General features: G+C 40.2%; 1 protein-coding gene and 1 pseudogene across 1 annotated transcript; both read left to right on the plus strand.

The window, feature by feature from the left end:
- Positions 1–16,400: 16,400 nt before the first annotated feature.
- LOC122035200 lies at positions 16,401–17,874 on the plus strand (annotated as a pseudogene).
- Positions 17,875–20,677: 2,803 nt separating this feature from the next.
- Positions 20,678–22,816, plus strand: LOC122035046 (phosphatidylinositol 4-phosphate 5-kinase 1-like). The gene is made up of 3 exons (XM_042594411.1): positions 20,678–21,359; positions 21,758–21,986; positions 22,081–22,816. Exons 1-3 carry the CDS (start codon positions 20,722–20,724, stop codon positions 22,243–22,245), a joined length of 1,032 nt encoding a protein of 343 aa, XP_042450345.1. The 5' UTR covers positions 20,678–20,721; the 3' UTR covers positions 22,246–22,816.
- Positions 22,817–27,300: the final 4,484 nt, after the last annotated feature.

Consider the following 27,300-nt stretch of genomic DNA (forward strand, 5'->3'; position numbering starts at 1 on the left):
TCTTTTATCTCATAGTTAATAGACCCGATATATTGTTTATTATGGATATGTGTGCAATATATCAATCTTGTGCCAAGGAGTCACATTTATATGTTTTCAAACAAATTCTTTGATATCTTAAGGGAACTCAAAGTGAAGGTCTTTGATATCCTAAAATCAAAACTTTTGATCTTGTGGGATACTCCAATTCTGACTATGCCGGATGCAAATTGGATCACAAAAGCATTAATGGTGGATGCCAATTTTTTGGAATCATCTTTAGTTAGTTGGTCAAGTTGAAAATAACATTGTGTAACACTCTTCACAATCGAAGCCAAATATATAGGTATGGGAGAGTGTGTGTCACAATTGTCATAGATGACTCACATTTTAGAGGATTATCAACTCATCTACAAAAAAGTATAAGTTATTTATGATAATGTGAGTATCATAAAATTAACTAAAAATCTAGTTCACCATTCAAGGACAAAGGACATTGAGATAAAATATCATTTTATTTGAGATCATGTTGCTAGAGGTGATATTGTCCTTAGTTATATTGAGTTAAAATCTAACTTAATTGATATCTTCACTAAATCACTTCCCAAAGCTGAATTAAGTTATTTATGAAAGAAATTTAAAATGTGCCTCGTTGAGTAAATAAATAACCCTTCATAATCACTTCAAGAATGAAACTCATTTTAACTTCAAAATGCATCTCACAAGAATATATATTTTACCCTATTTGTCTTTTTGATTTATCTAGATGGGAGTGAGATGCTAGGAATAATTATCTTGATCATAATGTTTGTTATGATGCATTACTTTGAGCAAGAGGGTTGAAATCTTTATGAATCATTGACTCAATCAATCATAGAGAAGATCAATACATAATTAATGTATATTTGGTCCAAAGATTGTGATTGGACATTTCCATGGAAGAAACCCATAATCAACCATTCCAACATACTTAATTTCACATATATATATCATAACTACACTTTATACACTTGCTTAAAAATTAGTCAACTTGGAAATGAGTATAAAATGAGACAAAAATAAGGTTTTATCAATAATCTCAATTGATTGGTGACAGTTGCCAATCCATTGGTAATTCTATAATCTGTTAAAGAAAGGCTCAGAATCAATTAAGCCAATCGATTGCAAGCTCTAGATCCAAGTAATTTGACGGATCAATCGATTGGGTAGTTTGGCCAATCGATTGAGAAATATTTATACGGATACAAAACCAAGCCTAATCAATCACACTAATTGATTGATGTTTACCAATCAAATGAGTCAATCCATTGATGGTGATTTTTTTCACGAGTGCAAAGCCTCTCTGAATCGATTGTGGTGATCGATTTGGCTAGACCAATCGATTGTGAGTAATTTTTGCGTGCACAAAACCTCACTGAATCAATCGTCGTGATCGATACAGCAATACCAATCAATTAGTGATGATTTTCCCACACACAGAAACGATTTGAATCGATTGAGCTAATCAATTATTGCATCACCCAATCGATTGATGAAACTCACCAATCAATTGGAAGGCTCGAATTAAGACTCGTGCTCTAACTAGTCAATTCATTCACTCATTTTTCCCAAAGTCCTAGCCCTCCAAAATTTTTGCTGTCGATGTTGCCTACTGTTCTTCGTCTCCGACATCTCTCCAACTGTGCCTCAACCGTTTAGGTCACTCTGATAAGCTATAGGTTCCTTTAGGTTCTTATTTTTCCCATCAAACTCAATTGGTTGTAGCTTATCACTGCCCGCAAACCTAGGTTTCTAATGTCGGTGTGTTTCTGGCAACAGTTCTTCCTCTGGTGAACCTGTGCTAGCTTGTCCTTTTCTGTTAGCCCATTCAACTTGCCGAGCAACAAATGCAGCCGAAGTAAAACCCTAAATCCTAGTTTTTATTTAATTGTTTAATTTTTCATGTCAAATTTGCTAATCGTTTCTTTGTTGCATTCCATTCATGCATCATCCATCATGTTCTTTTTTACTCTTACATTGTTGGTGCATTAATCATTCATGTCATTTAGCAAAAATAAAAAGTAGATTGAATCTGGTGAGGGTTCTGTAGGATCAGTGCAGTCGAGAGAGAGGGGGATGAATCTTGACTTGTCGCTTTCTTTTCAATTTCGTCTATTCTTTCTATTAAAGTCGCTAATAGCAGCGAAATATAAAATAAAGTATGGGAAAAATAATACTCGCGGGATTTACTTGGTTCCTAGCCCCCCAGGGTCAGTACGTCCAAGGCCTACACACTCAAGCGTGAGTCCACTAGTGGTCTCCTTTCCGAAAACTTTATGGAGGTGGAGAAACTTGTTTTACAGTTTATCAAATACAAGCATAAAAGAATGAAAGTAAATACAGCTTGTAATAAAAGAAATACAAACAAAAACTTTGCTGAGCCGATCCGGAAGTCTTGAGTGCAGCGCACCCTTCCTAGAGCTTCCCCAGAAGCAAAGCTTCGCATTGTAGCCTTCCTTTTGAGCACACATAATATGAGTAGTAGAAGAAGCGATATATTGAATGTAGAGCCTTCATCTCCTTTTATAGAATTGGATCAGATTCTATTTGGATCAACTCTTATCTGGATGAAGTTATATCCATATGAAGTATATCTGGATAAAGCAATATATGGATCAAGTCTTATCTCTATCCGCTTCATCTGGCTTATCCTTATCCTCATCCAAATCATAAAGATAAATTAGATCTTTTATCACATCATCTTCCATATTAACATTTCATAACTTAGTAATTTGGACCAAGCCCAGTCGGTCTACTAAACCGTTGGTTCAGTCTATTGAACTGGTTTGGGTCCGGTTCGACCCGAGTGAAGTCTGGTTCACCCATTTATGTTTGTCTTCTCTCTTTTTTACTTTCAGCTTCAGGTTCCTACAAAACAACAAAACATACACAAATAATCAACCTTAGCCTTAATCCTGTAAGTCTACTTGACTTATTAGGCTTACCTTTTGCTTAGAGGTCCCTCCTCCAAGTCTACCACCTAAGGTATAATCCCTTAGGATCAAGCCGTACTCCTGTTAGTCTACTCGACCTACTGGGCTTACCTTTTGCTTAGAGGTCCCTCCTTCAAGTCTATCACCTAAGGGTCAATCCCTTAGGATCAAGCCGCACTCCTGTAAGTTTATCCGACCTACTAGGCTTCATGCTTGGACTGTATCCAAGACTTTACCATTACCTAAGGTTACCTCTCCCTAGGATTTTCATCACCTAGCTTCACTTATTAGGGCCTAGCTTAAGTCCCTAGGACTTCCACCACCTAAGGCTACCTTCCCTTAGGATTTTCATCACCTAGTTTCACTCACTAGGACTTTCACCACCTAAGGTTACTTCCCCCTAGGAATTTCACTGCCTAGGTTCACTCACTAGGACTTACCCTTGACTAAGTTAGGACTTTTGTTAGTCATCTAGTCTTGACTAGAATTATCTCTTTCAAATATTAAGTCCTGTTTAGATAAACCCTTGGTCAAACTGACTAGACTTAGGTATATTGTCAAACATCCAAACTCTTGAGGTTGATTGTACCAATAAGTTCATCCAGACCTACATGATCAACTGACTCTTGCTTTCTAAATTTTTCATTCACCATGAGCAATTTCAAATTTTCCTTGCTCAGTCAATTGACCAACAATTTTTTTGTCAAAACTGTTTTGATATCATTAGGCTAATTGAATATTACAAGTTAGAGATCATTGTTTATTGTGAACACAACATTAATGAGGCAATAATGTCAGAGTTCTACAACAACTTGCATTCATGTGGCCTTGCTATGCAATATTGCACCTACATTAGTAAACACAATATAGACTTCACTCTTCAGATTTTCCAAGAGTTTCTAGGGTGTCGACTTTCTTCTAGTGATTTTATTTTCTATGATACGTTGTCTGATCTTTTACCGCCACCCTTTGAACATATCACTATAGACTCTATGTATGAGCAATTTATGGGTGACCTCATCTTGATGCTCTTAATACTTCTATCACCATTTTTTCTGTTCTTGAGATGTCAACAGAGAACAATGCTCTATTCAAGGTTTTTATCAATTGCTTGATACCTATTGTGTCTCGGGCATTTGTTTCCATTCGACCTTCCCATCTTTCCATGTTTTATGCCCTTTGTCATACTCTTGACATTAATATAGTATTGAACATGTTTTATTACATCATCTATTTCATTAAACCCGTCTATGGTACCATTCATATGTCTTTTTGTCATCTCATCACGGTGTGGTCGAAGTCCTTGAGCATAGATGTTTCATGTGGCAGATTGCAGCAGATGACAAAGATGTATTCCGGGGTTTCAACTCAATCCTTTTCTTTGATCGACATCGAGTCCCATAGATATGATTTGAGATGGATTGATGGTCATATGCTTGGTGAGGGGCTGTGACAACGACCATTGGGTGCAGGGTAGGCACCAATTGCTCTCGTAGATATAGATCCTAATGCAGCTAGTCGGGAGGATGATTCTGCGTACGATGTGTATGGTGAGGATGATGATCTTTGGTCTCATGTTCTTGAGCTCGAGGAGACTATGGATACATGTTTAAGGAGTTATGCATGGATCGTGCCTCAGATGAGCATTACTTCTTTGACTAATCTAGTGCACTCATGGATATCGGGTCATCCTCCTCCCTAGCCATCTCCTCCGGTTGATGACGATCCTCCGACTGATGATGATCCTCTAGCTGATGATGATCCTCTGGCTAATCCTATTACTGGTTTGATTGAGTTTTGACATGAGCTTTGATATGATGCATTTATTTACTTTTGCCACGATATAAACACTGGTTGTATGAATGCTTTTGTTTTATGTGATGTTTTGAGTTTTTTCTATTTATGTTTGGTATATTATGCATTATCATCTTTATGCGTTTATGTTTTGGAAGGGGAGTGCCCTATCATTGTTTGCTTGATTGAGTTTATGTGATGTATCCTATTGTTGTATTTATTAAAGGGGAGTGCCCCACTGTTGATTATCTAATTATATGAAATGTAGGGGTGTACCTTATCGGTACATAGGTTTAGTGGGAGTGCCCCATACTTGATTATGTATTTGTTTTTAATGAATTATTGGGTTGTTCCCTTTATATGTAGTCTGAATATATTAAGGGGGAGTTCCTTGTCCTTATCATGTGTTTCTTTCCATCATGTTAACTTTATTTTTATATTTGACAAAGGGGGAGAATTATTGTATTTAAGTCCATGTTTGTTACGACATGATCTTTTCATGTTTGTTGATTATGACTTGATATTGCAATTTTTATGCTTATTGTATTGATATCATTTTGTTGATATTATGTTATATTAGAATTAGCTATAACTTAAATAGATTGTCAAACATCAAAAATAGGAATATTGTAAGTGCAATCATGCCTTTAATGAGAAGTTTTAATGGTTGACAATTATTTAAGTTTAGGTTAATACATTGGATCTAACTTTGTAACGCCCGAAAATTCTCAAACTTATTTTAGAAATATTCTATAATTTTTCTGGAATTTTAGAGTATTTTTATGGAATTTTTAGAGTAGCTGAAGTAGCAAAAATAAATAGGACCGTAAAATAGTCTACGCGGGAATTGAACCCGAGACCTATCGGGTCCTATGACTTATGGTGAACCATGGTAACCAGGTGAACCCAGCAGGGCCGTGCTGAAAGAAAAAGGGATCAATTATATTTATGTTTATGTTGGGTCGAAATACCCACTAGATATAAATAGGGAATTAATTAGTGAGGAGATAATTTTTAACGAGACTTCTCTTCTCCTCAACCTAATTCCGCCGACCCCTCTCCCTTTTCTTCCTCTCTCGGCGCCAACCACAAGCAAGGCTAGGGTTCCGCCCAAGGGCACTTTCCGGCGACGACTTCGACACGAGGACGCTCCCCTCCGCGAGAGGAACGCGTAGACGCGAGAAGATCGTCGAAAGGATCGTCTCCACCGGAAATCTAGCGATTAGAATCGTAAGAAAATCCGAACAGGAGGTAAGAAACCCCTCACCTGCAGTATAAATAGCTCTCGTGTGAATTTCATGTATTAGTTTAGTAATATGTAGACTATCGACACAAAGGATGCGAATTAGCGCATACCAAGTGTTCGATTTAAATTGTTTAGCACAGAAAAATGCAACTTAGGCATTTTAGTGGCTTAGATAAATGCAATAGAAGCATTTCCTAGCTTATTGAGTCTTGCTCTAGCTTTTACAGGACCAGATGTCCAATGGGTGGGCTCCCACAGTCGCCTCTAGGTTCAGATAACCTAGTTCTGGGTTTAGACAACCTAGTAGAAGGAAGACAATAGTTATTAGCTTATGTTCAGTATTTAACTTCGGCTGGTTGGATTAGATATCCATTGGGTTGGACTCTGAATCGTCCCTAGGTTCATTAACCTAGTAAACCCTACTAGATTCGAATTTGCACCGGATTTAGTTAGGATGTGACAATGCAAAATATCGTTGTCACAACAGAAGCGACATGATTATTATTTTAATCTATTATGAATATAGTTTTCAAACATCACAAATAATTATGTGAATTCAGTACAGCTTTAGCATCAGATTAGTATTAGCTTAGCTCAGCTTTGGTATCAGTATAGCTTTCTGTTGATACAACATGATAGTTTATGATTAGCTCTATTGCTATGATTAGTTTTGCTTTCTATGTGTTGTATGCCATGCCATGTTTAGCATATTCAGTATGTTCTTTTCAAATAGCATGTTTTCAAAGCATAAATAGCATCGTATGCATGTTTTGTGAGGTAGATGGTTTCTTACTAAGCTCTCAAGCTTACAGATACTATTTTCCTTATACTGCAGATAAAGGTAAAGGGAAGATGGACTAGCGGAGGCTGGAGGACAATGCTGCAAAGATGTGTGTGGATGGAACTTGGAATGAGGATCTAGGGAACTTCAGCAAGCTTGTTTTAAGCATTGGAACTTTTAGCTTTTCGTTATTTTGCACCTTAGTATATTAAATGTTATGAATTAGTTAATCATGCCTCCTATCGTGTTTAGAACACCATTTTGTGATGCTAGAATGTTTTGTATTTGGGTTAGAATTGTTATAGGTGATTTTGGCACGAACAAGTGCTGAAATCAGACCTTTGGTCGAAATTAGAAACTTGAATCGATCAACTGATCGATTTGAGAGTCTCCAATCGATCGAAGGATCGATCGGGCAACTTGCCTCGCGAACAGTAGGCCTCTGGATCGATCAGTCGATCGATCTAGTGAATTCTGTCACGAACAGAAGGCTCTGGGATCGATCACTGGATCGATTGGCCAGTCTGGATCGATCAGCCGATCGATCCACCTGGATCGATCAATGGATCAATCCGTGGATCGATTGGGAGGCCTGATATCAGCAAGAAACTCTTAGTTAAGTTCCTTGACCATTGGGGGATGTAATATATGTCATGAATAGTTTAGATTACACCCCTTAGCACATGTAGAACCAAGAAATGATGATAGTTTAGCAAAATTTCAATTAGTACAGCTTCCGCACTTAGATTTAATGATGGTCATGGAATAGTTAGCACAGCATAATGTAACGATCGGCCTCACAGTTAGTTAGTACAGTTTCCATACTTCCTACACACTCATCAGCATTGAACCTGCAGCTTCCAAGTAAGAACATCTTTCACTTTCTTTATGTTTCTTGTTTCATGTTTAGATATAACTAAAGCATGCTTGTTTATGATAGTAGTTGACATGATAACAATAGTTACTCCCTTATGATTGTGTTAGTCATGTATGTCCTCCATGTCTCTAAAGATGGCACAGACGCCCAGCCAGGAGGTGTACTAGCCACGAGTTCCCAAAACGAAAGGTGCGCCCAAAGGCCTCCCCACCTAACAACATTGGTAGGCTCGGGCCATAGCTGAATGTAACAAAGCAGTAGAGATAGCCCACCTTAGCTAAACTGGTAATACTCCCACAATACCCCGAACCAAATGTAGCAACGCCAAGTAGTCTTGAGAGGTTCCACTAGTCCACAACCTAGCCCCAAAGATGCAGAGAAGTCTGTGGCAAGGGCATTGTTAGAGTCGCTCAGGAACTTCTAGAAATTGCGCACGAACCATGGGATGCTCAAGCTCGTTCAAGACATCGAGTACGAATGTGATCAATACAGGCAGAGTATAGTGAAGTGAAGTGGCGCCCCGGAGATCGTTGGGAGGGAGTACGTAGTGGGTAGGAAGTGGCGATGGCGGCCCAAACCATGACACTACTTAAAGAATTCTTGGGGTTCACTCTACATTACTTGGTTCAGGTCACGAATCGCAAACACTGAGGAGCAATAGCCGAGCTGTGAAAATCAACAGATTAGTTTCATCTATGCCACTAGGAACTAGTCGTCAGAAGAGAAGAGTCCCATATTGATGCTCAAGATGCTAAGGTAAGCCGCGCAATAAACGTTCACAAGTCCAAGCACCACGCAAGAACCTCTCACCACCGACCAGCTAGCGATCGACCACCGCTTGGATGCAGATTGCTTACAAGCGTCGTCAAGGCAAGCTAGCGACACGGTCCTCCGTCGCAAAATAATAAACAACTAGCCAAATACCGAAACAGTATATAAGACGGAACTCAGCGAAAACCTCACAGCGCCAGAGCGGCTAGGAGGGCCCAAGTTATCAGGGCCCACAGCTTCCTTCCACCTGAAAAGGACCGCGGCGAAGATGCTTATGGAAATGCAAAGAGTCTAGTCTTCTCACGCGCCATTCCGATTCGACAGTTATCGCGATGAAGGTCGATTATTACGGCAATGGTGATAGGCCGCGGTACAGCAGTAGTAATGGAAGCACACAATTACAACGGAGAGAGGAGTCCATCAGATGCAATGCGGCAACAGACTATCTACCAGACGCCACGAGTCTACAACTATCTTATACGGGATTCAGATTCATGTCGAGTACAACTATAATCACCCTTTGATCGCAAGCGTCGAAGAGATTCATCATCTTGATTTAACCTTACCCTACCTTCGTAGGCCAACCTTATCGCCAGACCTACTTAGTGTCCGGAAAGGTGCTCATTGAGCATCAAACCAATGCTAACTCTACGTCATCTTCTGAGTTACTTCGTTATCCGATATAACTCCTATCTTGGACTAACTTGGTCACTTCTTTTCAGAAGTTTCCGTAGCCGACCACGATGGCATCGAAGCGAGAGTTCAACACGAGCTGAAGTTCAGTAAGGGATGTAGAGGCCTAAAAGCCAGAGTACATCTGTGTAAATTGATGTAGTCGCATCGGCCGATGAGAGCTCGATCCATGCCGGCACAGATAGTCGGCTCAGCAGGTAAATATCGGAACTCGCGGCCCTTCTTCCAACTCAACCACTGTACCCCAGACCAGACGGGGAGAATTCGAATTTGAGATTCCGGTATGTATGAACTTATTTCCAAAGCACCATTGCCTCTGCATATACCTGCTCAGAATCATGGGCAATTCAAGGACGAACTTAACTTCATCTGACATGTGAGTCAACAGGCCCAGCGTTTACAAAGGAGTATCCGTAGTCCGTACCTGCTACTAGGCGCTCCGCTCCCATCGTTCTCTCGAAGATGAATCGGCAGCACGCTGCACGGGAGCGACGTTGCAGTTACAAGTAGCATTAGCGAGGAGTAGGTGTATCTTCCCGTAAAGTTCTGATATGTTTCAGCTAAAGGGGCAGAAGATTCTCTCATGTAGATTCACCTCGATTTCGCGACGTGTTATCATCGGTTGTTATTAGAGTTAGGACAATATGCAGCCCCGCTGACACAGAAGTATTACACGGACGTACAGGTTATAGTCAGAGTCGTGCCTCCATTTCCAGCTTCATCGACCTCAAGTAGGTAGGTATTAGATAAGATATTCGTATTCCTATTATCGTATTCTCGACAGAACCTTAGAGAACACAACGCAGAATACGCACGAAGACCCTTCGTAGTTCTAATGAATTTTGTTAGATCGTGTGTCAACCGGGTCCGGATGGTATCAGCGCGAAGTAATGTGGTCGTAATTCGGAAAAGACCCGAACGCCTCGATCAGAGTTTCAAGTTATTATTCTCTGACATCGTCGAGGACTCTCAGAGATAGCTCTCCACCCACCAGCCCCACGCAAGTGAAATCGAACGAAACTGAACACTTAGCTAGCAGCTAAAGAGAGATCGCCACAACAGACGGTGCCGATTAGAGAAGAGCTTTGGATATATGTGATGGCCCTGAAGTTGGGACTAGAGTCAGACGATGCAAGACAGAGGCAAAGTGGGACAGTGGCCGCTCGCCACAGACCTCCGAGACAACTCGGATTATACAGGAGGAACTCATGGCGCGGCCATCGACCCATCTCTCAAGACGGGGTTCCTCGATTTCGAGACATACTAACGAGAGCTATACGGTATATACATTACTCGGTATGAAATCTACAAGTGATACGGAGTGGCTCTGATATGGTACAGACGAAAGCCGACAGGCTAGGCAATGAGCGGACATGAGAGACACATACTTATAGTCGAGGCCTGCTCTTATCTCAACATGTCACCCGCCCCGCGGACGATCACATCATCAGACCACTCCCAGTGACAGTCCTCACTAGCCGACTGACAGCTTCTAGGACACCTCAGCTTGGGATATTACGACTATCCCCGTCAGTATCCAAGCATTAGCAGTAGGGATCAAGCTCGACGTCAGAGGCGTCGTACATGCTCGGTAGGCATAGTTCTAATATCGGACGGGTAGTGTCCGCGCCTACTCGCTACAGATCAGAGGAACCGCAGAAGATTTTGGATGAGGTCAGACTTATCTACGATATGTAGTATCCACGCCTCCAAAAATGTGTAAGAAACATTTTTGTGGGACTGGGACAGAGAGACACTCGAGAGATCTTCATATTTCGACATGTTGGCGAGATCGGACGAAGTTCTAGGTACGAGAGGCGACTTAGGTCTTGCGACACGAAGTGAAGGGAAGATTTCCGTATGGTTTCGGTATTTCATGACGTAGTGGGATAGTGTGACCCCTGTGTTTCTATAATCAAAGGATCAACCCACTTCAGCTTTCAGCTATTCAGATTGATTCTCTTGTTGTATTCTTTACGGCTGCATTGTCATCTCAGTTGTTAGATGACACAGGTCCAGAACCATATCGTTGGTATGGTTCATCAACTCATTCATCGCATACCAACTTACCATAAAGTTCAAGAGTTGACAAAGACCCGTCCCGAATGCGATGTAAACTGTCCCTGACAGTGATATCATCAACCAAGAATTCCAAAGCAAATATGTTCTATTTCATTTGGGGGCACATTTGAGTTTTTTGCATCTCGACCAAGCCAAGCTTGCCCAGCAAGATGGCATGGCCGCTCACTACGCAATCTGTTAGCTGAGAACGCAGACGCGGGCCTTACGGACATGCAGAAGAGAATCACGGATGTCAAGCTCAGCGCGGCCCATATACAAAGCCGCAAACATGGGTTCGCGGTCTGAAAAGCAGTATCACCAACCCACGTATGTCGTCCCTGTTGATTCAGATTCGATCGTTCCTCGAGGTAGCTCCCGTAGTTGCTAAGTCGTTTTGAGAGTCAGGGATATGTGGGATACCATCGTACCATCGGCGCGCGAGAGGACAACGCATAGATGCTAGCACAATGTCGTCTCACCAGTCCATGAGATTTCCATAATGTCCTCGATCGTCAGCGTTTTGCGTGTCCGATGTCCGGGTGGGATCGAAGCATCGTCCTGCACAACCCCTGCTATCTACATGCCAGCGTCAAGACCATGAGTCCGGACAAACGCTAGATATAGTGAGAGCAAATTGCAGTACCAGAAATAGTCATAAGAGAAAGCAGGTCATCAGAGCAACTCAGAAAGCTGAAGGCCATGTCATGTGACGTATGATAGTTATTCTAAGTTCGAGGACTAACTTTTATAAGGTAGGAGATTGTAACGTTTTAAAATTCTCAAACTTATTTTAGAAATATTCTATAATTTTATGGAAATTTAGAGTATTTTTATGGAATTTTAGAGAATAAGTAGCAAAATAAATAGGACCGTGAAATAGTTCGATGTGAATTGAACCCGAGACCCATTTGGTCCCATGACTTACGGTGAACTATGGTAACTAAAATTCAAATAGTACGTGCTGAAAGAAAAGGATCAATTATATTTATGTTTATGTTGGGCCCAAATACCACTAGATATAAATAGAATTAATTAGTGAGAGATAATTTTAACGAGACTCTTCTCCCTCAACCTAATTCCGACCTCTCCCTTTTTCTTCCTCTCTCAAGGCCAACCACAAGCAAGGCTAGGGTTCCGCCTATGGCATCTTCTCCGCCATCACTTCGACACGAGGACGCTTCCTCCATGGTAGGAACGCTGTAGACGCGAGAAGATCGCCTTCTAAAGACTGCCTCCACTGAAATCTAGCGATTAGAATCGTAAGAAAATCCAACAGAGGCAGAAACCCTCACCTGTGATAAGCCATTTCGTGAATTTCATGTATTAGTTTAGTAATATGTAGACTATCGACACAAAGGATGCGACTAACAGACAATAAGTGTTCGATTAAATTGTTTATACGTAAAAACGTAACTTAGGCATTTTAGTGGCTTAGATAAATGCAATAGAAGCATTTCCTAGCTTATTGAGTCTTGCTCAGCTTTTACAGACCAGATGTCCAATGGGTGGCCTCATTGTACGCTCTAGGACCAGATAACCTAGTTCTCGTTTAGGACAACCCAGTGTATGGAAGACAATAGTTGTTGCTTAAGTATTTAACCTTTCAGCTGGCTACTTTGGATTAGATATCCATTTGGACATCCCCGGTGTCCCTAGATTCGTATCCCCATGATTCAAATTTGCAACCCGGTTTAGTTAGGGATCTTGTGCAAGTACAAGTCTTGTTCAAGCAATGACATGATTATTATTTTAATCTATTATGAATATAGTTTTTCAAACATCTGAATAATTATGTGAATTCAGTGACTTTAGCATCAGAGTATTATAGCTTGACTTTTAGCTTTAACTACAACATGATAGTTTATGATAGCTTATGATTAATTGCTATGATTAGTTTTGCTTTCGCCATGCCATGTTTAGCATATTCAGTATATGTTCTTTTCAAATAGCATGTTTTCAAAGCATAAATAGCATCGTATGCATGTTTTGTGAGGTAGATGGTTTCTCTAAGCTCTCAAGCTTACGGATACTATTTTCTTTATACGAAAGGTAAAGGGAAGATGGACTAGCTGGAGGACAATCTTTGCAAAGATTGTGGATGGAACTTGGAATGAGGATCTAGGAACTTGACAGCTTGTTTTAAGCATTGGAACTTTTAGCTTTTCGTTATTTTGCACCTTAGTATATTAAATGTTATGAATTAGTTAATCATGCCTCTATCGTGTTTAGAACACCATTTTGTGATGTTAGAATATTTGTATTTGGGTTAGAATTGCGAACAAGGTGATTTACCTTTGGTGAAATCGACCTGGAATTCAATCGAGATCAGCGATCGAATCGATCGATCGATCGATTTGATCAGACTTGCCGATGAGGATCGGTCGGCCTATCGATGAGCGATCGATCAGTGCTGTCACGACGAGAAGGCTCGGATCCTTTGGATCGATTGGCGATCTGGATCGATCGTGACATCGATTCAGCGATATTGTCCGACGCGATGGCGTCTTTGGATCGATCATCCCGATCCAACCTAAACCCCTGATAGCCACGGATCGATCAATGGATCGATCAAGCCCGATCAATCGATCCGTGTGGGAATTATCGTCGACAAGAAACTCTTAGTTAAGTTCCTTGACCATTGGGGATGTAATATATTGTCATGAATAGTTTAGATTACACCCTTAGCACATAGAACCAAGAAATGATGATAGTTTAATTTCAATTAGTTCAATTAGTACTGAGCAGATTTAATGATGGTCATGGAATAGTTAGCACAACATAATGGCGATCGCCCACCTTGTTTAGTAGGAGTTAGAAGGGTGTTACAAACTGACAATGATAACGGATAAGAGAAAGTCGTCCAAAGTTTGAGGACGGTTCTTAGCAAGAAGTCATTGTAGGCAAGAAGATCGGATGTAAGGTAAAGTCTAAGAATGTCAAGGCGAATTCTTGTCATCAGTAGGTCGGAGTGACAAGAAGTCAGAAGGTTAGAGACCGGATTCTTAGCAAAAGATGGGAATCCAAGCAGATCGCGAGATCATATTCTAGAATAGATGAAGATCCGGACAAGAGGAAGCTCTAGGTACAAAGTTCAGGGAACAAGAGGTTCATCTGACTTAAGATAATTGATTTTGATTGACACATTAAATAGAATATGTGTTTAAGGGTTTAGGGATTAAAAATACTTATTTTAGGGTTTACTAATCGATTAGTGAAATTGGTAAGCTAAAACCAAAAACCCTAAACCCTAAACCTCAAATTCTGGGGTTTCGGAGTGCCAATCGATTAGTAGCCAATTCTGAGCGCACAGTAGCTTCCTAAATAATTAGGCACTGACTAATCGATTGGCAAGCTCTTTATTGCTTTCTTCGAAGAGCACAGTGTAAATACCCCGTGTTAGTTTTGATGTGATCAACCAAGTCAAGTTAGGTCCTGTGTATTTGATCCTTATGTCTAAGTGTACAGGAGCTTAGGACCACAAGAAATCGAGCAGAAGACGTAGCAAACGAGAAAGATGACATGAGAATCGAGTCGACGAGCTTAGTATATCCGATGGATGAGAAGCGGAAGAGTATATCAGTGGAGCGAGAAGGATTTGCGCGGCGCTTTCGATGGATGGGAAGTCGGAGTAGAAGACTGCTTGAGGAGAAGGTCGGAGTTAGGTTCGGGTGAGCTCAACTCGGGAAGGCTAAAGGATCACCCAAGCAACCGGAGATGAAGCCAGCAATTGGAGAAGGCGTCGGACGAGCTAGCACAGGGCTGACTGGTCAAGGCGTCGAACGGGTGCCTTGTCGCAGAATCATTGCTGTGGATCACTTTCGGGTCCACGTCAGCAACGGTTCGAGCGCCAGGACTCCGACATGGTCCATGCACCCGGACATGAAAAAAATTCAATCTTCACACTATTGCAAAGTCGTTGCGTTGTGTAGAGATAATTTTTTGCATAGCTGTAGGTGCTCGGAGATGCCACGTCAGCAAACGGCTAGTTTCGACTCATAGGCTATAAATAAAGCCTTGGTCTTTTTCATTCGCAACACAACACGAGTTAACGAAGTCTGAGCTTTCATTTGTAATTTTATAGTTTCTTTTTTGTACTTCAACTTATGTAAGAGGTTTCTCCGCCTATATTGAAGGTATTCTTAGTGAACTTCCACTGCCTTATATTGGCAATCTTGTCGGTTGCAAACCAAGTAAGACATTTTTCTCTCTTCTTTAATTCATGTCATTTTATTTGTTAACTTGTGTTTATCTTTGCTAAACTTAAAAGTAAAAGAAAGTCTAAATTTGATTGTAGGACTATTCACCCCTCTCTAGCCAGTCGCATCAAGACCAATACATAGTAAGTTGCCAAATTGATTGGGCAATCGATTAGCACAGACCAATCAATCGATTGGCAGACTTTTTTCGAGCACACAAAAAGTTGCCAAATAGATTGCCCAATTGATTAGGTTTGGGCAATTGATTGACAGACTTTCTTCGTGAAGAAAGAAGGCTACCAAGTCAATTGATCAATCCTGCCAATCAATTAGATATTCTTACTAATCGATTGAGATTTAAAATGAGATAATCTCAACCATTAATCTGGAGTCAATGATCGTTGAATGGATAGATAGATGAACAGTAATCGATTGGAGGATCTTTATCAATCAATTAGGAATAACTAAAAAACCTAGAGAAACGACACAATTTTAAAATATTTAAAAATTAAAGGGGCTTAGAATAGGAGAATACACTACTATTCCATTACCATTCTTTTGTTCATCTCATTGTCAAGCTTCCATCTGCAGGATCTTCAAACAACCAAGCAAAGAAGAGCTAAGTTAAAAACTTATCATCTTTCTTTTCTCTACTGTTGCTAGTTAATCGTGGGAAGAAGACGGATATCATGTAAAATTGGAAATATTAAAGTTATATTTTACTTCAAATTTTCAACTACAACTCTGGTTAAAACGCAATCGAGATTATTCATCCACTGTAGCTCTCCGCCCTGACATTATCATCGAATAAAATGTACTGTAAAAAATAAATGAACTTTCATTGAATCACCATTTAACCGTGTGCATCTCCTCACTGTTCTCTTCCAAAATGCAGTGGCCAAAATGGGCACCAGCACAAGGACAACTAAAGGAGCGTCGTTTTACTTTAGGAAGCAAGGGCAAGCGACCTCCCACTGCCGTACCGCACTTATTCCTCACAAACGCCGGCAGCCCTTTCTTCTCTTCACAGCAAGCACAGGCCCCTCTCAGGAATCGGGAAGTGCGGTGGTGGATTTCGCCGGCGATGACGACGCCCAACAACCTTCCCAACGGCGGCCGCCACCAGCGCCCACACCCTCCGCCCGACCCTCGGAGGCAGCGCCACTACCTCGGCACGCCCATGGCCACCCCTTCCTCCTCCTCTTCCTCCGCCGCCTCCTTCAAGGGTTGCTGCTGCTGCCTCTTCCTACTCCTCACCTTCCTCGCCCTCCTCGCCGTCGCCGTCGCTCTTGTCATCGTCCTCGTCCTCAAGCCCAAGAAGCCCCAGTTCGACCTCCAGCAGGTGGCCGTGCAGGAGGGAGCCCCCCCGCGGCCTACCTCTCCCTCAACATCTCGCTTCTCTTCATCGCGGACAACCCCAACAAGGTGGGAATCCGGTACGAGGCGGCGGCGCTCGATGTGATGTACCGCGGCGTGCCGCTCGGCGTGGCGACGGTGCCGGGCTTTGAGCAACCCGCGCACAGCAGCCGCCTCGTCCAGACCCGCGTCGCCGTCGACCGCTTCAACGTGCTCCAGGCAGACGCGCTCAACCTCGTCCGCGACGCCGCCATCAACGACCGCGTCGACCTTCGCCTCACCGGCGACGTCGCCGCCAAGATCCTTCTCCTCGGCATATCCACCCCTAGGGTTCAGGTGATCGAATCCTTATTTTCCTTCGTCTTTTCCCCAATTCAATTAAGAATATCTATCAAAAAGAAACTAAATCAGACTTTTTTTTATTCGAAAAAATAAAAAGGCGTCGGTGGATTGCGCAATCGTGATCAGCCCCAAAAAGCAATCACTCACCTACAAGCAGTGCGGTGTCGACGGTTTAAATTTGTAAATCATAAACAGAAAAGACGAGTTCAGTTAGCTTAAAGGCGAAGCAAAGTGGTAGCGGGAGCTGTCAGCTGTGGAAAACAAGCCACCACTGGCACTCATCCAATGCAGCCCATCCAAGTCCTCGCTCATTTCCCCCCTTTATTTTTTTTCTGGGGAGAGTGAGGTAGAACCGCAGCTTTTCCCAACGTCAATTTGTTCTCTGCTTTTGCTGACCATTTTCCAGTTTCAAATCCAGAAGTGATTTGGTGTTTCGATTTAGGTGTGCTAAGTGTTTTGATTTTGAGGATGTTAGGAGTCATGATGATTTCATTTTTCGTCTGCTACAGGAAGATATGTGGCATCGAGTCATTGCTGTAGTATTTTGCTAAACTAATGTGCCAGGCAAAGCACAAAGGTTAGTATAGCTGTTTCTGAAGCAAAAGTTGTGATTCTTGTAGAAGACGATCAACGTGTAAAGCCTGCATGGATTGAGCGTCTTCACTCTGAGTTGATTGTGCAAATGCAGTGAGTGAACCTTCTATTTCGCAGTGAAGCATGCGCACTCTAGTCTCCTGGTCCAAGTACTTTTTTAATCATCTTGTTAGATTGCAATAAAGTGGAGTTTTTTGAAACAAGATTAAACATATTAGGGCATTTTGAAAATATTTAAATAAAATTAAACTGCGAGTGTCATTTTAATGGATTGGGGTTGTTTTTCATCCATTTAGCACCGTGTTTTGATCAATTTAATCAATAGAGTTATGTTGTCATGAGGTTAGTTCATGTACATCGAGATTCTTGTGCGGGGCAGAGTCATAGGACAAGGATTTGCAGTAAAGCTGAGGAAATTTTTTTTTCCCTATATGTACCAATTATAGTTTTTTGATTTACCTTCCACCTACGGTTGTAGGATTTATCAAGTGAAGTTATTAGGTAGTGAATTTTATCTTTTACTATCATATACATTGAGATTCTTGATTTTTTTCCTTAAATGGGAAAAAAAAATCTAGACGTTTAAGGCCCGAGTACTAAACCTAATAATTTCTTTCCCTCTTTTCCTTCTGGATCCAACATGATCGGCCTGTCCCACATACTTCCACATCTGGAGCTGTTTTGATCCCTTAATAGTAGATTATTACGAGATATCGTAAATAATTTATAGATTAATGTAAGATTAAATAGTTTATAATTTAGAATATGTTGTTGTTATTTGATCATGTCTTAAATAAGTGAAGATAAAATGTTGGGGGTGTGACTTAGATGTTGACGAAATGAAGACTACTAGTTGTTTAAAGATAATTTCGAAGTACTTCTACGTATTAAGAGGAGTGTTAGCGATCTGGCTAGGAAAGTTGTCTTCGACATAGATCTTCCGATGCTCAAGTCAGTGATCGGTAGAAGGTGATGAACACTAGTATGAATAAATAGTGGAACTTGCATAGTCTCATGTAATGTGAGTGTACCTATGTCTATGGATGAAGACGCCTTTTATAGTGTTATTGTTTATGTGTACATGAATCTCAAAACGTTTTTAGAAAATGATATACCATAAAGATACACTGACATCTTTTCCAAAATGAACTCACAATCTTTGCATTTGACAAAGGGGAAGCTTTTGATGTACAACTTATATATAGAATAATCGCAGTCCTTCGTAGCACAAAATGTCAAAAAGGAATATAAGGTCGTTGGGTTAGGGACCCACAACATGCTTACCTGGTAAATCAACATAGCTTTTCCCATGATCCGGTCTGCAGTCACTTGGCCGATCGGGCATATAGAATGTCGTTGGGGACTCATCCTTGACTAGGCTTATTGGTTTTAACCAAAGAGTTCAATCGAATTGGGTGTCTATTTTGTTTGATCAGAACGTAGTTTCGATTGGCTGAACTGCTCAACCGAGCTATCCAATTGTGCTATCTTAAAGAAATCTTGGCCATGGAGAGTGCCGACTCTTCTTGAGCTATTCATTCATATTGAGAGGCTTGCGTTTGACCGATCCGTTGATTTGGTTGGATAACCTCAAGGGTAGATCTTCTGGTCTACAAAAAAGTGGACTAGAGGATGGACCACTTGCAATTACGGTCGGATCGTGAACATGATCTAGCCGCAATTAGTTGTAATCCCTTCCTGGTATAATTTGGGTCGGAGTGGATGACTGGAGGGCGGCGACAATGGGCAAGTGATTAGGCAGCCTAGCGTAGAGTGAGGGGTAGCCTCAAGGTGGCCTTCGGCATTCGTCCCGACCCAAACTATAACCTGGAGGATGATGAATTTAGGAGGGGATCACAACCAATTATGACCGGATTGTAGTCATGATTTAACCGCAATTACAAGTAGTCTATCTCTAGGGGTGTAAATGAACCAAGCCGCTCGCGAGCTATTCGAAACTTGATTCAATAAAAGCTCGTTTGAGCTTGTTTAATGAGGCTCGTTAAGATAAACAAACCAAGCTCAAACTTCGCAATATTTGACTCGTTAGCTCGTGAACACGTTCGTTAAGCTTATTAAGCAACTTTTAAATAAAATAATAATAATTTTGATATACACTTACTTATGAAAAATATAGATAAATATATTAAATTATTTATTAGAATAAAATTATAAATTTTAATAATAATATTATAATTTTCTCTAAATATATATTTAGTTTTTAATGAATATTTAAATTTATGATTTATATTTAGTAAACTCGTTTAGACTCAATAAAAGATCGAATAAACTCGTGAGCTATGAATATATTCGTTAAATAAAGTTCGAACTCGGTTCGATTATAAACGAGTTAAGTTCAAATATTCAAGAGTTCAGCTCGACTCAGCTCGATTACACCTCTAGACTATCTCTTAATTTTTTTTATTTTTTATTTTTTTGATTTTGATTTTAATTTTAATTTTGATTTTGATTTTGATTGTCATATCAATTTGATCGCCATATCCATAGACTTTAATCAAACTCCGGATCCATATGGATCACCGTATCATTATTCATTATGTACCAATCATTTTCCCGCTAATTATTGTAGCATATACGATCCGACATCTCCACCATTATCCGGTTGAGGTGGACGGATCATGTGGCACCGAGCGAGACACCGCATCACGACACGTTTCACCAAACCTTCTTCTACACTGGATCCCATCGTCTCATATCTCGTTCGCGCCGAGACACGCTCCTATCTGTCCTATCGAACTTTGGGGACGCAACGTGTACACGGGACCCCAGCCCGTTCCGAAGCCAAACCGCATACCCGCCGATTCGCCATCTCTCTTTCCCAACCACATCTTACTCACGCGTCTCTCACGTGCGTCGACATGCCGCCTTCCCCTTCCGCCCACCAATCACACGGCCAGAAGCGGCTTCCATTCCATCCCCACGTCCCTCAACTAACGCCTCCTCCCAACCGTCCGATTCGCCCATTCCCTTTATATTTACTCGGTCTTTCTCATATCTGCCTCTCTCTCTCTCTCTCTCTCGCCTCTCGAACCGAAACAATGGAAGGAGGCCGCGCCCTTCTCTTACACTGTGCCGCCTCCGCCTTCTTCATCCTCTCCGCCACCGTACTCTACCTCAACTGCGCCGCTGGCGCAGTCAACCACCCATTCCTCCTCGCCTCGGCTTGCTTTGCCGTCGCCTCCGCGCTGCTCGCCTGGTTGCGCCTCCTCCGAATCCGATCTTCCCGCAAGGGTCTCCCCGTCCGATGGTCTATCGGTGCTTCACAAGATACCTCGAGAAAATTCTCCCGTAAGTGCGGGAAGGTCGCCCGAGAGGGGGTGGTTCTATTCGGCAATGGAGATGTGTACGAAGGGGAGTTATCCAGGGGACGGTGCCACGGGAGCGGGGTATATTACTTCTACGCGAAGGGGAGGTACGAGGGAGATTGGATCGACGGGAAGTACGAGGGGCACGGGATCGAGAGCTGGGCGCGTGGGAGCCAGTACCTGGGGCAGTACCGGCAGGGGATGCGACACGGCTTCGGGACGTACCGGTTCTACGAGGGAGACAGCTATTCCGGAGAGTGGGTTGGCGGCCAGAGCCACGGATGCGGCGTGCAAAGCTGCTCCGACGATAGTTTCTACGCGGGCGAGTTCAAGGGCGGCGTCAAGCACGGCCTCGGCCGATATCGGTTCAGGTGACAAATTAGTCTCTTTGATAAACTAGTCATGGACTTGATGCACCTCTCTCGATTCCGCTACTTGGATTAATAATAACGGATAGAACCCTACTTTTGCTGCTCCTGTTCAAAAAAAAAAAAGTAGTCCAAATGTTTTTTCTTGTTTGCCTCTGCGCTGTCGAATTCGATCTTAAATGCTTTTGTGGACCTGGCTTCAGCTCGTCACCTGCGCCCGATGAATGATTTCTTTTAGGTTTTTCCGTCTGGAGTTGATTATCGCAGAAATAATGCATAATACGCAGACTATGCTGCCAATCTATTACATGTTTCGGCGAATTCCATTATCCATGATCGGAGAGCGATCATGAATTTGTATTCTCCGCCTACAATTAGGTGATTGAACTGGTGGCTTGCAGGAATGGTGATGAGTACGGCGGCGAATACTTTGGCGACAAAATCCACGGATTTGGGGTTTACAAATTTGCCAATGGCCACCGCTACGAGGGCTCATGGCATGAGGGCAGGAGGCAGGGCTTCGGAACATACACATTTTGGAACGGCGAAGCAAGATCTGGTGAATGGGACAATGGCACTTTAAGGAACAGGCTCCAAGCTTCAGATCCTGCAATCAAACGTGCTGTTGAGGTATGCATCTCGATCCATCATGGATAGACAATAGAAAAAACAAAAAAAAGCACACTGTAATTCTCATCCAATTGAATCCTCTTCATTTGTTTAGGCCGCGAGGAAGTTTGCAGAAGATGCAGCTAAAATTCCTCAGATGGAGGAGCAAGTCAGAAAGGCCGTCTCAGCCGGAAACAAAGCTGCCATAGTTGCTCGAGTCATCGCCATGAGGGCCGTTCAGAACCAGAAAGAAGGCAAATTCTGCGACATTAATGTGTGAGTTTACACATCCAACTTAGTGCATTTTGTCACAACATGATAAACGCCTCTTGGTGTCATTGGTGGCGATCAGTTGTAAACACATACGACTGTCCGACGTCAATGGAGAGAACGTTAGATAGAAATCTAAAAGAAGCTGACACTAAGTGTTAGGAATCTTGCTTATAAATCCTACACTCTCAGGGCTTGCACTGCGTAGTTAAGCCCTTTCCCAATGTAGAAACTTTCATTATCAAGGATTTGCAAAGCAAATTGCTAAATTCTGATTCGTCTCACGATCTCTGCTGCTTTTTGGGACGTGCTCGAGTTGAAAGTTGAAACTCGAATGTGAAGCGCACTAGAGTAACATGCCACTGTTGCAGAATCTTACAGCCATGTCGACAAGCTCCACCTACTCCCACCTGCAGTCCACTAAAGAATGCAATCGCTTATGCAATCCTGTTGACCTTGATGGTTTTGTTTTTTCAAATGGTCGAGCGTTTTTAACTATGCACTTTCATTTGAAAGTATATGATGGACCTGCTTTTCCTTCTCATGAATGAAAAGTAATGTTGAGTGATTTGAACTCGATCTGTCGTGGCTATATTGCGGGTTCTGCTGTTGATTAAGCAGGAAGTAATCGAGTGCCAGAAGAGATATCGAATGGTTCCTTCCTTTTTACCAATTTCATCCTGGCAAGTTAGTGCTCCGTGGCAAGTTGTCACAGACTTTTCTTCAAGCAGGACGCATGTAGATGTGGCTCTGATGTTTACTTAGCTGGTGGTGGACTGGCGACAGGAGAAGAGAGGGTGGGAAGCTAGACGAAAGGGGGCCGAAAGAACTAAGCTTTTTTTTAGTTGTTATTAGATATCCAACTCATGCCGATTAATTTTAGGAACGATCGATGATTCAGTACCATAAAAATTTTCTGACATTAGTCCGGTGAAGGTGGACTCGATCCTTGAATATTTGAAATGGAAAATGAAAAGAACTAAGTGAAAAGGAGGAAGAAAATTATCTTCTGGTAAGTTTTTTTAATATGCCAGACATTTTGAACTGGTTAAATCCCTAGCCGAAAGCATTATGTTTGAAACTAATCCATTTCATGGATTCCTATGTGGCCAATATATCCATTATTTTGGACTCAAGCTAAACTAAAAACGTAACGTACCTTTCAAATGATGCATATATTTTGATTGTGTTCAGTATCGTCTGTTCCAATAATTCAAAATCTTAGCCTTGTTTGTAGATGGAGTTGGATTGCTATTGTTCATTTTTATAGCTTCATTTGCAATTTATTTATTAATTGGAGCAAAAGTGCAGCTGACATAGCGGCCCTTCTAGGATGGTCCTATACTCTCTAAACAAAAATAAATCATAACAGTAATTATCTTATGCAGCGGTTCTTTGTATAAGAAAAGTTAGATAATTAATGAGATATTTTTATATTCGTTAAAAATTAATTCTAAGAAGAGAAATTTAAACGTATCAAAATTTAATTTCACAATCAAATAGAATAATATTTTATATCTTAATCATCGAATCATCTAAAGAAACACGCACAATTTATTTATTAAGCATCTAGGCTAAATTCTTTATTTTCTTCCTTTCGTCGGGCTCCATATGTATGCATTATGCTATAAAAAGGTGCGTTGAGTTTAATGATGATCACGTCCTGGATCATAAAAAACTAACACTGATCTTTACGCAAGGAGTGGCGTGCGTTGAATGGCCATCTTATAAAACTTAAGAAAATGATTAATAAAGACAAGCCCATTGAATAAGAAAACTGAATGGCACAAAAATATTAGTGTTTTCAATCACTCAGTTAAAAATATAATAACGTTCATGTCAAATATTTTTCACCGTCGTCCCACAATAAAACGAAGAGAGCTGATTCAAATCCTTATCCATTGATATAAATCTATACTTAGATACCGACTAAACTAGGCTCCGGAAGTATGATTTTTAATCACTGCTATAGTAAATCTATGACTATCTGATCAATTGGACAGCCATGGAAAGAGTGATTTTCAATCACACATAAAGCGAAAGTGTTAATTTCTGATTCCCTTGATAGACGATGAGTGATTGTACTTGAGAAGCAAGAAATCATTTCGATATTATCTGTTTGTTTTTTTTTTTATAGTCAGAGCATACTTATCCATTTGAATAATAAAAAAAATCCTAAGAGAAATCTTCTTCTGCATCACCCAATCGAGAGACATGATAAGATACGAAATGATTTCTTTCTGACATGTTTTTAGTAAAAAAAAAATCTCTTAGGATTTCTATGCCTTTGGCGAACTTTTTGCACAAACGTATAAATTATTCAATTGAGTTGACCAACACACCAATTTCTCTCAGCCGAAAGCGTATATGACCTTCCTAAAGATTATGGACTAGAATTTCACTTGGTAAAAATAAAAAAGGCATCTTTATTTTTATTGAAATAGTTAAAGCAACATCTTTTTTGATTTTTTTCTATAAAAGTACGGATCATAATTATTATATAATTATAGAAAAACTGATACGTATACTTAGTACTATAATTTCTTAACTATTATATAATTATAAGAATTATGATTTTTATAACAGTTATAATTACCCTTATAATTTAAAAAGTATTATAATATAATACCGATTAATATTTATCATAAATAAATTATCTAAATATAACTACCGTGATTTGTGCTGATTATTGTTGATTGAATACAATATAATTTATTATTGTTGATGAGAATTGAAAATATTTATGATTTTTTTATCTAATACGGTATATAAGTTTACAAAATATTTAAATTATATATCATAGTTTTAAAATTAATAAATTACTTATCCACTTCCTATTTTATCTTTTCCTCGAATCAATTAAAAAAATTTGTTGACTAATTTTTTTTAAATCGAATCGTTTTGTTCTGTTCAAAAAATTCATCAATCACTTTTAGCTAAAATTGATCACTAGCGATTTCGGAATGATAATCAATTTCTATATGTTTATAGTATTTTCCTAATTATAAAAATGTTATCAAATATTAATTTAATTTAATATATGAAGAGTAGTAATTTTTTAAACATGAATTAATTTTTTAGACATATTTATGTTAAAAAAATACTGCTCTCAATATACTGCTTGAAGGCGCCTTCGGACACTGTTCATCCGAAGATGAATTTGCTCATTTGTCCTGCACAACAACGTTAGTTCAATAAACCAAATAATGACCTGTAAGATAATTGTTAGTACACTAATAAGTAATAGTAATTAGTTCATGTCCACCTAGAACCCGGAACTAGTCAAGGTCTCAGATTAGGGATCCGAAATGAACCTAAACTAGAGTAACGTCTATTGTCCCCTCAACCGGGACGCGTCCTCACTTGGTCACTCTCCTCTAGTGACTTACCTTTACTCACTAGTTTTTCAGATATCCGGTCAATATGTCGACCTATCTGGACTTCCTACTAGATATCCGGTCAGCCTGTCGACCTATCTGGACTTTCTGCTAGATATTCGATCAACCTGTCGACCTATCTAAACTTTCTACCAGATATTCAGTCAACCCGTTGACCTATCTGGACTTCCCACCAGATATCCGATCGGCCGGTCGACCTATCTGGACTTCTCACCAGATATCAGGTCGTCTCGTTGACCTATATGGACTTTGCACCAGATATCCGATCGGCTGTTGACCTATTTGGTTACCTCCTGCACACTTGGTAAAGTGGTTAGATCACAACAATATCTAACTTAACTTACTTTATTATTCATCAAAACCTTAGTAAGATCGTTAATGCAAACTGCACTAACAGATACCACAATCAAGAGTGACACCTTGATGATGGCAATATGCTCTAATCAACTCATCACTGCCTATGGTGAAACTTGAAAGATGAGCAATGCAACCAGCCAAAAATCGTACCTAATCTTAAGACTTATTGGAGTAGAATATTATCAAACTTACATATACTCTAACTATCCAAGCTAAAAAGGAATCATGGTTTGAATTCCATAGTTTGAATTTTTCTTTAGATACCAATGCCACTCGTCATTAATAGGAAAAATTATATATCTGCATCTTGTAAATATATCTTCATTTAGATCCTATAGTCTTCCCCTGGTGGTCGATGTCAAGCTGACAAGAAAATGTTCGTATTCCATATTCTATAACTATATACCTCCAAATGCAACAACACTTCTTGCTAGATATTTAAAACAAGAGTACAAATGTTATTTTAATCCATTTAATCTAATAAGAAGTACAATCAAATATTAACTATGCTACGAACCTGCGCAGTAGTGTCCATACAGTATATCTCAAATCCATAAGCTAGACTCTATTTTTTCATAATCCTTATGTAAACGTTTATGATTTGACTATCAATAAGCTTACCAAACAAAAAAGAACAAAATACATGTCCAGTCAAGCTCAGGAAGTCATCTTGCCAAATGACAACACTAAATAGAGAGAAAAATTATTTCCATTACAATTAGTGAGAAAGAAGTGTTAAAATAAAATTTAATATATTCAAATTAAACTTACTTCAATTCATCCCTAGACAGAAATTCTATCAACATATTTCTCTCTTCTTCTGATCCTTCTTTATGGCCATAGAAATCATCTCTCCTTTTATATGCATCCATTTTATTCTTGGCAAGACTCTTGTCATCCTTCTCAACATCTACGATGGATTTTATCTATGTGGCAACATATTTAGTAATATAAGTTAAAATCCATACATGTTTAACAATAATATATAATAACACAAAAGCTATTAGACTTCAAAATAACCATTCTACGTTATGCTCCATCTACCTATTTTATTCTCTTCCTCCTATATTTTGGTGTTGAGCTAGGGGGAGTCACAAACATTGACGCCTTTCTTTTCGCCACATGATCAACCCTATTCCTCATAGTATTCATAATAGAAGATTGAAAAAGACTGATCTTCTCTGTTTTTGAAGTAGTAATGTCACTACCTGAAACATGCTCATATTAAAATAATATGAAATATATCACAATCACACTTTAAAAATTAAAAACTCACCATTAGGCCAACAGTACAAACCATTTACATACTT

Source organism: Zingiber officinale, chromosome 11B (genome assembly GCF_018446385.1).
Source record: "Zingiber officinale cultivar Zhangliang chromosome 11B, Zo_v1.1, whole genome shotgun sequence".
Lineage (NCBI taxonomy): Eukaryota > Viridiplantae > Streptophyta > Magnoliopsida > Zingiberales > Zingiberaceae > Zingiber > Zingiber officinale.